The sequence below is a fragment of the Rhincodon typus genome, chromosome 11 (genome assembly GCF_021869965.1).
Source record: "Rhincodon typus isolate 14 chromosome 11, sRhiTyp1.1, whole genome shotgun sequence".
In the NCBI taxonomy this organism is placed as follows: domain Eukaryota; kingdom Metazoa; phylum Chordata; class Chondrichthyes; order Orectolobiformes; family Rhincodontidae; genus Rhincodon; species Rhincodon typus.
Genome location: NC_063342.1, coordinates 40619068 through 40631209, shown reverse-complemented (window position 1 = coordinate 40631209; position 12142 = coordinate 40619068). Strand labels below are relative to the sequence as shown.

The following is a 12142-nucleotide window of genomic DNA, read 5'->3' as shown; positions in this document are numbered from 1 at the left end:
GGGGATTCTGTCTTTGTTTTTGTTGCAGGGAGAGGATGTGAGGGCAGAGGTGCGGGAAATGCAAGAGATGCGGTCAAGAGCATTTTCGAACACTGAAGAGGGAGCGTTGTGGTCCTTGGAATAAGAGGACATCTGGGATTTTCGGGAGTGGAACGCCCCATCTTGGGAGCGGACGCAGTGAAGGCGGAGGAATTGGGATTGGGGGATCGCATTCTTGCAGGAAGGTGGGTGAGAGAAGGTGTAGTCTAGGTAGCTGTGGGAATCTTTGGGCTTGAAATAGATATTTGTTGAGGCAGTCACCAGAGATGGAGACAGAGGGGTCCAGGAAGGAGAGAGAGGTATCAGAGATGGTCCAGGTGAACTTGAGGTTGGGGTGAAAGTTGTTAGTAAAGTTGATGAACTGTTCAAGCTCCTCGTGGGAGCATGACGCAGCGCCGATACAGTCATCGATGTAGCGGAGGAAGAGGTGGGAGATGGTGCCAGTGTAGCTGCGGAAGAGGGACTGTTCCATGCATCCTATGAAGAGGCAGGCATAGCTTGGGCCCATGGCCACCCCCTTAGTCTATAGGAAGTCTACATGTTCTCCTGAGGGTGAAGGGCGAGGTTGGCAGGAGTGGGGAACTCTGGATGACAAGAGATATTGAGGCTTTGACCAGAAAAGAAGGCATGGCTCAGGAACAGACAGCTGGGATCACGGAAATCCCTGGAAGGTATATAGGGGATACAAGAGTTTACTGAAGAAGGAAATCAGGGAGGGCAAAAAGGGGGCACAAGTTAGGTTTGGCTGAGAAGATTAGGGTGAATCCAAAGATAGGCTAAGTATATTAAAGCAAACAAAAAAATGAGAGAGAGAGAGAGAGAGAGAGAGAGAGAGAGAGAGAGAGAGAGAGAGAGAGAGAGAGAGAGAGAGAATAGGACCCCTCAAGGAACAAAGTGGACACGTACATGTGGAATCACAGGAGACGGGTGAGGTCCTCAATTAATATTTCTCCTCTGTTTCCATGGAGAAAAAGAGGAAACGACTTGGGAACTTGGGGAAGTTAGTGACAATATCTTGGGGACAGTCCATATCACAGTACAGGAAGAGGTGGTATTGGAAGTACTAGAATTTATGAAGGTGGATAAATCTCCTGGTCCTGATCGGATATATCCAAGAATCCTGCAACAGGCTGGAAAAGAAATTGCAGGGGCCCTGGCTGATATATTTGCATCATCGTTAGCCACGGGCAAGGTCCCAGAAGACTGGAGGGTAGTGAACGTTGTGCCCTAATCCAAGAAGGGCTGCAGAGAAAAACCTGGGAATTATAGACCTTTGAGCTTAACATCTAGGGTAGGTAAGTTACTTGAGAAGATTCTGAGAGAAAAGGTACACATGCATTTGGAAAGACACAGTTTGATTAGGAGTAGTCAGCATGGCTTCATAGCATGGGAGATCATGCCTCACAAATTTGTTCGAGTTCTTTGATGCAGAGACCAGGAAGGTTGATGAGGGCAGGGCGGTAGCCATAGTCTATATGGATTTCAGTAAGGCCTTTGATAAGGTTCCACATGGTAGCTGCTCTGGAAGGGATCACATGGAATCCAGGGAGGGTTGGCAAATTGGATACACAATTGGTTTGATGGTCGGACGCAGACAATAATAGTGGAAGGATCCTTGTTGGACCGCAGGCCTGTGATTCGTAGTGTCCCTCAGGGGTCGGCGCTGGGCCCATTGCTATTTGTTCTTTGTTTCATTCATTTGGATGAGAATGTACAAGGCATGATTAGTAAGTTTACAGATGACACTAAAATAGGCGGTATCGTGGACAGTGAGGGAGGTTATCAGAAATTGCAGCCAGATCTTGATCAGCTGGGGAAGTGTGCCGAGAAATGGCAAATAGAATTTAATATAGATAAGTGTGAGGTGTTGCATTTGGGAAAGTGAAATCAAGGTAAGAGTTTCGTTGTGAATGGTAGGGCCGTAAGGTACGTAGCGGAACAGAGGGACCTTGGAGTTCAGGTGCACGGTTCTCCAAAAGTGGACTCACAGGTAGACAGAGCAGTAAAGGCAGCTTTTGGCACATTGACCTTCATCAGTCAGGGCACTGAGTACAGAAGTTGGGAAGTTATGTTGCAGTTGTACAGGATGCTCGTGAGACCGCACTTGGAATATTGTGTTCAGTTTTGGTCACCTTGCTATAGGAATGATGTTATTAAACTGGAAAGAGTGCAGAAGAAATTTACAAGGGTGTTGCCAGGACTCAAGGGACTGAGTTACAGGGAGAGGTTGGACAAGCTAAGACATTTTTCTTTAGAACATAAGAGACTGAGGAGAGATCTTATGGGAGTGTAAGGTCATGAAAGGCACGGTAGGATGAATGCACTCAGACTTTTTCCCAGGATTGGGGAAACAGAGATCTAGAAGGCATCAGTTTAAGCTAAGAGGGGAAAGAATACATGGGAACCGGAGGTGCAACTTTTCGTTTTACACAGAGGGTGGTAGGCATTTGGAACAAGCTGCCAGTGGAAGTGGTTGAGGCGGGTACATTAACAACATTTAAAAGACATTTGAACAAATACATGGATAGGAAAGATTTGGAAGGATATGGGCCAAGTGTAGGGAAATGGGGTTAGCATGGTTGGACATTTAGGGCCAAAAGGGCCTGTCTCCGTGCTGTAGGACTCTGACACTGACTCTATGACTGAGTCTACCACCCTGTCTCCTACTGTACAGCCAATTTTGCATCCAATTAGCAAGCTCACCCTGAATCCCATGTGAAACTTTATTGAAGGCTTTACTGAAGTGCAAGTAAACAACATCTATCACTCTGCCCCTAATCTTTTTGGTTACTTCCTCAAAAAACCCAATTTTGAGAGAGACAACTTCCCTCACACAAAACCATGCTGACTATACCTAATCATTCTTTGTCCCTCTAAATGCATGCAAATCCTAATTTTCAGATTCACCAACAACTTGACCAACTGATGTCAGACTTTCAGGTCTATGTTTCCCAGGCTTCTCTTTACAGCCTTTCTTAACAAAAAATACATATTAGCCACGCTCCACTCCACTGGCACCTCACTTGCAGTTATAGATGATACAAATATTTCTATTGGGACCCCACAATTTCCTCTCTAATTTCTCACAACATTCCGGGGTACGCTTGATCAGGTCTCGGAGATTTAGCCACCTTTACGTTTTTTTAAGCCCTCCAGCACCTCCTCTTCTGTAATGTGAACCGTTTTCAAACATCAATATTTATTTCCCCAAGTTCACTAGCCTCCAGTTCTTTCTCCACAGCAAAAACTGACAAGAAATATTTAATATCTCTCGCATCTCTTCAAGTTCAATATAAAGATGACCTCATTGATCTTTAAGAGACCCGACTCTCTCTCTCTCGTTGCTCTTTTGCACTTAAATGTACTGTAGAATCTCTTTGGATCATCCTCAGCCTTATCTGGCAAGGCTACCTCATGTCCCCTCTTTGCCTTCCTGATTGCTCTTTTAACTCTGATGCACTTGCACCCAGTTAAAGCATTTCTCTCACCCTAGTTTCCCCAACATGACTACACTCTTTGGTCCTTCAAGGGTGCAAAATTGAGCTTATCTGAACACAAATGGTTTAGTCATCCATGTCGGAATCTTAATTGACCAAATCAAGCTCCATTAGACCTTATTTTGTTCTGATAATAATTATTCCAGAATCACCCTGGACAGCTAAGGAATGTCATTTACCAACTATCTCTTTAAACTCTTCTTCCCTGCTGCCCATGTTCACTTTCAACAAGCTCAAAAAGGAGCAGAGAGTCCTCTCTTTCACTACGATGGCGACCATCTATTGACATTCTCTGTTGTAGCTGCACCCCCCTCAGCTCTTTGAATAACCACCGTTGAGATGTATTACTGTAGATTTTCCAACTGTCTTCATGCTCTCGAGGTAATTTTGTACGAGACTGATCTCCTGCAGCATCATCCCAGTAACTTCTGGCCACCAATTATCCCTTACTGATTCGCATAGTTAGTTGACACTGCAAATGATTCCTGTTCATCAGGCACTGTCTGTTCCTTTTTAAAATGTATCTCAAATACAAAAAAAAAATACCTTCAACTCTTCTGTCCTTGCAACTGGATTTATCACTTCCTGACTCCTCAAAGCCTGTCCACCATCTACAAGGCACAAGTCAGGAGTGTGATGGAATATTCCCCACTTGCCTGGATGAGTGCAGCAGCAACAACACAAGAAGCTTGACACCATCTAGGACAAAGCAGCCCGCTTGATTGATGCTACATCTACAAGCATTCACTCCCTCCACCCCCGACGCTGTGTGTGCTATCTACAAGATACAGTGCAGAAATTCAAAGATCCTCAGACAGTACCTTCCAAACCCACAACCACTTCCATCTAGGAGGACAAGGGCAGCAGCTACATGGGAACACCACCACCTCCAAGTTCCCCTCCAAGTCACTCACCATCCTGACTTGGAAATATATCGCCGTTCCTTCACTGTCGCTGGGTCAAAATCCTGGAATTCCCTCCCTGATAGCATTGTGGGTTAACCCACAGCAGGAGGACTGCAGCGGTTCAAAAAGGCAGCTCAGCACCACCTTCTCAAGGGCAACTAGGGCTGGGCAAGAAATGCTGGCCGGCCAGCCAGCGACACCCACATCCCACAAATGAATAAATTAAAAAACCTACCGTTTTTATTTCCTTTCCACAATCCCTGAACAAATCATTCTCCCATGCTTGCCTATCTTATTCACAACTCTATTCTGAATCCCCCCCACAGGAGGAGTGTATTCCCACACCACCGGGGTGGCCCTAAACAAAGCCATAAAATGGCTCCCTCAGTGACAGACATTCCTTCTCAATTTTGGTAGCCTTTGGCACATTTGACCACATCATCAACCTTCAATGCCTTCCTTTTGTTATCCAGCCTTATTTTTATCAAAAACAGTCATAGCCAAGGCATCTCCAGTTATAGTTTCTCCTTCCATCTTGTACCTCTAAAATCCTGCAATCATTGTTCCTTATCCAAATACTTCGAATCAACTTGCAAATGAAACCCACTTCTCTACTGGCTGCGCAGCCAGGCTCTTTGTAAGACAGTTAGCTCTGAACAAGACTTTTAAACACTCAATATAAATTCCAAATTTCACCCAGTGATTTGATTTATTGTTGTCATATGTATCCAAGTACAGTGAAAACTTTTGTTTTGCGAGCAGTACAGGCAGATCATAGCATACAAGGACACAAAGATTATAGGTGCTTAGACAAAGCAAGACATACAAGGTCACAGCTGCACAAAAGCAAGATCAACATTAATTTTGAAATTAGAGGTCCATTCAGCAGTCTAATAACTGCAAGGAAGAAGCTGTTCTTGAACATGTTGGTGAGTGTTCAAGCTTCTGCCTGATGGAAGAGGTTGAGAGAGTATTACTGGGGTGGAAGGAGTCTTTGATGAAGTTGGCATTGTTTCTGTAGCAACGTGAAATGTAGATGGAGTCCACGGATGAGAGATTGGTTTTGAGATTAGTTTGTCTGGGATTAGTGTTGAAGGTGGAGTTGTAGTTGATAAATCAGAACCTGACATAGGTATCCTTACTGTCCAGATATTCCAGGGATTAGCATGGTGCTAGGGAAATGGTGTCCACAATGGATGACCTGAGCTGTATACACAACTTTCTATAGTTTCTTATGGTCCTGGGCAGAGCAGTTGCCATACCAAGCCATTATGAACCCAAACAGAATGCTTTCTATGGTGCATCCATAAAAGGTTGGTCAGGAAGAAGAGGCTTGTTGTGCCTTCTTGACCGTTGCATCTACATGGAAGGTCCAGGCCGGGTTGGTACTTATCGTCACTCCTGAGAGCTTGACGCTCTCAACCCTCTCCACCTCAGCGCCATTGATGTACAGTCCTTCTCCTTTCATTTGACATTGAGAGAGACTATTATCATTGCACCACAACACCAAGCACTCTACCTCCTTCTTGTATTCTGACCCATCATTGCTTGATATCTGGCCTACAATGGCAGCGTCGTGTGAACTTGTAGAAGGTGTTCATACGAAATTCGGCCACACAGTAGGGTGCTAAGTACGCATCTTTGTGGTGTGCCACCGTTGGGGATCATCATGGAGGAGATGTTATTGTCTTCCTTTACTGATTGCAGTCTGTGGGTCAGGAAGCTGAGGATCCAGTTGCAGAGGGTGGAGCCAAGACCTAGGTCTGAGTTTTGAGATTAGTTTGTCTGGGATTAGTGTTGAAGGTGGAGTTGTAGTTGATAAATCAGAACCTGACATAGGTATCCTTACTGTCCAGATATTCCAGGGATTAGCATGGTGCTAGGGAAATGGTGTCCACAATGGACCTCTTTCACCAGTAAGCAAATTGCAAAGGATCAAGACAGGCTGGGAAGCTAGAGTTGACGCGGGCCATGACTAATCTCTTGATGCATTTTATGATTATGGAGGTCAGAGCCACTGGGCAGCAGTCATGGAAGCATGTTGCAGGTGTTTTCTTTGCTGCTGGAATGATGGTGGTCTTCTTGAAGCAGGTGGGGACTTCAGATTGTAGCAAGGAGAGGTTAAAAGGTATCAGCTAAAATGTCCACCACCTGGTCCACCTGGATGTGAATGCATGGCCGGGGGACTCATGAATTCTGATTGCCTCACCATGAATTCTGACTCCACTCTCCCAACACAATCGCAAGTTCCTTCTCTGTAACTGGGTCAAGATCCTGGAATTCCCTCCCTAAAGGGCATTGTGGGTCAGTTTAAAGCACATGAACTGCTGCAGTTTAAGAAGGCAGCTCACAATCACCTTCTCAAAGGTAACTAAGGACAGGTAATAAGATGCTGGCTAGCCAGCCAGCGATGCCTGTATCTTACAAGTTTTGTTTTATTCATTCATGAGATGAGGGCATTGCTGCTTAGGCCAGCATTTATTGCCCCATCCCAGAGGATAGTGAAGAATCAACCATTTTGCTGTCATCTGGAGTCACATGTAGTCTGGACTATGTAAAAATGGCAGTTATCTTCCCTAAAAAAGGACATTAATGAACCAGATGGATTTTAACTGCCAATTAGTGATTGTTTCATGGGCATCATGACACTCTTAAATCCAGATTTTTTTTAAAATTGAGCTCATATTCCACCAACTGCCATGGTGGGATTCAAACTCAGGTCCCAGAATGCTACCTGGGTCCCTGGATTGACAGGTCCAGCGATAATACCACTACAACATCACCTATCACTTCCCCTTTATGATTATGAACCACTATTCATAACTCAAAATCCGAGAGTCAATTTCCCCACCTCATATCATTGTGAATTCACAAAGGTCACCTACAAGCATATCTGTGATATTGTCCACCTTTACCTGTTTTACTGCATCTGCTATTAAAATTCACATCCAGATCCTTGCTTCACTAACTCTTGATACTCGAAGTCCTGGTTAATCACCCATCCTCCATTCTATCAGAAAATAGATCAACATCCAAATCATTGTGGAGCTGGGAAAGCACAGCAGGTTAGACAGCATCTGAGGCGTAGGGAAGTCAATGTTTTGGCCTGAAACGTTGATATCCCTACTCCTTGGATGCTACATGGCCTGCTGTACTTTTCCAGCTCCACATTTATTGACCCTAGCTTCCAATGTCTGCAGTCCATACTGTCTCCAAGTCTTAAATCAATAGCAGGCCACTTTTACCCCTTGGAGTCTGCTCGTCCATGCACATCAATAAAACATATGCCTAATACAAATTTTCCAAGGAGTTTCATCCGCATTGTGAATGAGTCCTCTAGCTAATTATTGGTTTCTTTTTCCCTATAAAAGACAAAACAAAAACACTTGATTGCAGTTTTGGGGAGAGGTGAATGAACCAGCAAGTTACTTCACTGAACATTATGTACAAAGCTAACAAAATGTAATAATATCATTTCGTATGTTCATTTTAATCTGGTAAAACCAACAAAGCTGTTTTTTGTTTTTGAAAGGAAACAATGAGGAAAATTTAATCCATTACAACAAATTACTTAGTTCTAAATGTTTTCAGTTCTGATGAAAGGTCAGCGACCTGCAAAGTTAACTGATTTCTCCCTACATAGATGTTGCCTGATTTGTTGAGTACATTCAGGATTTTCTGTGTTTTTTTCAAAGTATAAAATGCATATGAATCTAAGCACCAAAGTTGTTTTAGTTGATAAGAAAGACAACTTTAACCATCTATGTTGTCTTTTGATGCAAGCCTACACTCCAGTAGCACAGCATTCAACTTTCCCTTGAAGGATTCTAGAGGCTTTGCTCCTGAAATCTGATTTCATTAGTTGTTTCTTAATTAATTTGGCAACTCTTGATGCTTTTCTTTTGCCAAACATGACTGAAAATCATTCCAAACTCAAAATGTTAAAGAATTAAAATAGAATTTAAATAAAACATCTTAACAAAAAAATGAGAGACAACAAGGTGCAGGGCTGGATGAACACAGCAGGCCAAGCAGCATCATAGGAGCAGAGAGGCTTGCAGGGCTGGATGAACACAGCAGGCCAAGCAAAAGTGCATCTTTATCAAAGTGAAGTTTTCCAAAACGTTACACAGGTAAAAAAAAAGCAATTTAACAAAGAGAGGAGAGCATGTTGGAGATGTGAAATGATTTATGGAGGAGATCTCGGAGGTCAGGTTCTAAGCAGCTGAAGGCAATGGTCACGAGTGGTGAAATGAAAGAATTGGCTTCTTGTGCATTCACCAATATCCATAGCACATAGATTACAGAATGAAGCAAGACATTTAAGAGATTTGAACAGAATGACACTTTTACAACTCCTAAGCAATGCTTATTTCCCTACCTAAAATAGGTACTGTAAAACTGACTAATGCAGTTCAATTTAGCATCATGTGACCAAAGACAGACAACTGGAGTGCAAAATTTTAAAAGGAAAAGCATTATAGTAAATACAATTGCAACTGTGAAATCAAAGAATGTGACCACAAATTTGTTTTATTGCATATTTACAGCTATTTTGTTATGTCATTGAATATAAAAGCAAAAATATTCAAGTCATTATAGTTTCCTATTAAGACAGGTTCATCTCAAAATATTTATCACATCTACGGTGGTATCCTCTCAACTATTCATACACAATATCTTCTGAGATTCAATTGCAAAAGTGGAATTTAAAAAACCATTGCTATATATTTAGTATTGCAATCTTCCAATTTCTATCAGATGAAATTACAGAAGAATGAATTTAACATATATAAAACTTGCAACTGATCAACTCTGTTATATAAATATAAAATAAAACATACACAAGGTCACAAGTCTTAAAACAAAACCCTTCAGGAGTCTGAATACCCGAAAAAGGGTTAAGTCACTGCTGTATCTTTAAAATAATTTGCTTGGAACAGGAAATCTTGATAGATGCAAAAGGTAAGAATGACATTCCTAAAACTACATGCTAAATTTAAAAGTCTGTGATACAGCCTGAGTTTTTAAAGATAATTTCAAAAGAAGCATCATATTTGACTGTTTACTTTCAATTACAGATATTTGAAATTATCTGTCAACACTATTTTGATTACCTAACAGGACTGAAAACATATTACATTGCATAGGCCAAAAAACAGAAAACAATCCACCATTTGAACATAATAAAAAATAAATATTTCTCACAAAATGTCTAAACAAATAAATGAGATACAAAAGTGCTATGTTAATAAACATGCATAAACCACGTCCTGGACACTAGTGTTTTAAAATAATTAAGAATACAAATAACAATGACCCACCCCATAAGGAGAAACTCTTGTTCAAATGTTTATCTTGACAATTAAAATCTTGTACATTGTCAAAACATTCTTTCGTTATTTAACAGAAAATCACTGCATCAGAATAACTGCTTCGCTAGAGCATTAGTGCTCTCACAACACGAAAATTGATCGTCAACCCGGCTTAAGAAAATGGATTATATCATACAACGTTAAACGATAAACTTTCTGAATCAAAACTATAACATAATACATTAATACAGTTGATAAATTAATGCTAATTTCTTGGTTTTGCGGGAAACAACCGAAGCTACTCATTATTTCCTGGATAAATGCCTGATGCTCCTCTCCTTCAAAAGGAGGCACCGTATCCTTCAGATGCAAGAGCAGCTTTATCAATATTTCAATTTCAGTTCATACATTACAAAGTAAATAATGTCCACAATGGGCTGTACCACTTTTACATAAAATTGTAGCAAATAAATATGGAGTTGTTTCCGAACGCATAAGGTTGATGTCTAAATATTATTTGCTTAAATTTACTTCCAGAATTATTTTCGTTATTATGCAAAAAAAGCTAAATAAATCCCTCGGCCGTATCCTGTAATCCACTGGAAACAGCGGGAGGGCCTGTTCTGTAAATCCACGAATGAAACCACAACCATAATATTCTGGCTGCAGTTGATTTCTACTTTAATCTAAATTTATTTTTAAAAAAAACACTTACTTGCCAATCACTTCACACAGCTCATATACATCTTCAAACAGGACGTCGTCGTCGGCCATAGTCGATAATTAAAATCAGAATTTTGAGAGGGAATTCAAAGTAAAAAAAAACTCCCTCTAATGGGGAAATTGATCTTTAAAACAAAACGTTTCCCGTGTAGATCAGTTAAAGAATTCAAGACACAATGAAAGAAAAAGATTTTTTTCCAGCCAGCACCAGCGAAACGAAGACTGATTGATAGTGAAGCAGCCGGGTAAAGCAGACTGCTGGGCTACGCTTGGCGCTGCCCTCCTCCTGGCGACCCCACCTTCTCTTTTTCACTGCCTTAAAAAAAATCCACAGTCCAAGGCTTCCGTTCTCTGGATAGAACTGCTCCCTGGAAATCCAGGCCAAAATCCAGGAATAATTTGCAATGAAAGAAAGGTCTTAATATATTACAGTCGGCGCTCCTCAGTCCATGTTAACACTTCGTCCTGTCGTGCCGTAGGCTGTTGGTGTCGGCCCGTCCCCTGTCGCTGCGCCGCTCAGTTTCAGGCGGCGGCGGTTGGTCAGGGAAGTAACCACCAATCAACACCCGCTCACTGACTGCCCGCACTCTGGCTGCGTCAGCACAGAGCTCGCGGCGAGATGGAGGTACAGTACATGCGCATGCGCTTGAAGGCAAAACCGGCCGTGGCCAACCCAGTGCTGGGCATGCGTTAACCTGGATGCCTGCAGCACCTGCGTTTAGCGCGCGCGCTCACGCCCGGCTGGGTTTCTTGCTGGGGTTAGCAAATCGCACCTTGTCGACAGTTTACACCTCAAAACGGCAGGTTTTAACCCAAACAAAAGAAACTGTGCTCCTCGTTCTAAAATAGACGACCCAGTTTGAGTACATATTTTATGTGTTCAAATGATTTATTGTATAACATGTCTTGGCGAATAAACGGGAGTGATACAAGATTCGGTTGAATATAGTACTGAAAAGCCAGTGGCTACTGCCTTGCTCTTCCAGGCCTTCGCCATCACCCAATTACATAATTTTAATACTATCCTGGTCAATCTTTGTATTCAAGACCACATCAATGTAAGTTTTCTTTCCCAAAATCACTGATGCCTTCCACTCATCCTATCCGCGCTGACCTATATTGTGTCCTTGTTCCCCAATTTCATCAGCTTTAAAATTCTCATGTATTTAAATCCAAGCATGCCTCTCCCACCCATCTGTAAAGTCACCGTTGTAACTCAGGTAATGCAAAAGCCAAAGTAGTCCACACTGTGATACTGACAAGATTGCGTATTTCTAGTTTTGTTATTTGACCGATAAATATTAACCAGGACTTTTTGTATTCGTCAATGCGGTGTGCGTTTCACTGGCCAGACCAGCATTTATTCGCCATCACCCGCGAATTGCTACTTTCCTTGGGCTGAAGGTAAGACCCCACCCCACCCCGCGCTGTTTGAAAGAGAGTTCCAGGATTCTGATTCAGTGACAGTGGAGGATCGATCAGGATTATGTGTTGCTTGGACGGGAACTTGCAAGATGAGGTATTTCCATTGGCTGCCCTTGTCCTTCTATGTGGTAGAGGTCATAGTTTTGAAGATGCTGTTAGTCCACATTGTAAATGGTACAAACTGATGTCACTGAGCATCAATGGGGGAGGAAGTGAAGCTTGAAGGTGATGGATGGGG

The 12142-nt window shown here is 42.3% G+C and overlaps 1 protein-coding gene across 1 annotated transcript in view; it reads right to left on the bottom strand.

Moving 5' to 3' along the window:
* Positions 1 to 11060, bottom strand: part of LOC109917331 (peripheral plasma membrane protein CASK-like) — a 134457-nt gene extending 123397 nt beyond the window's left edge. Inside the window, exon 1 of the mRNA XM_048603098.1 lies at positions 10472 to 11060. Within this exon, the coding sequence (XP_048459055.1) occupies positions 10472 to 10530 (59 nt within the window). The 5' untranslated portion in view covers positions 10531 to 11060. The remainder of the gene's footprint in view (positions 1 to 10471) is intronic.
* Between the last annotated feature and the right edge of the window lie 1082 nt (positions 11061 to 12142).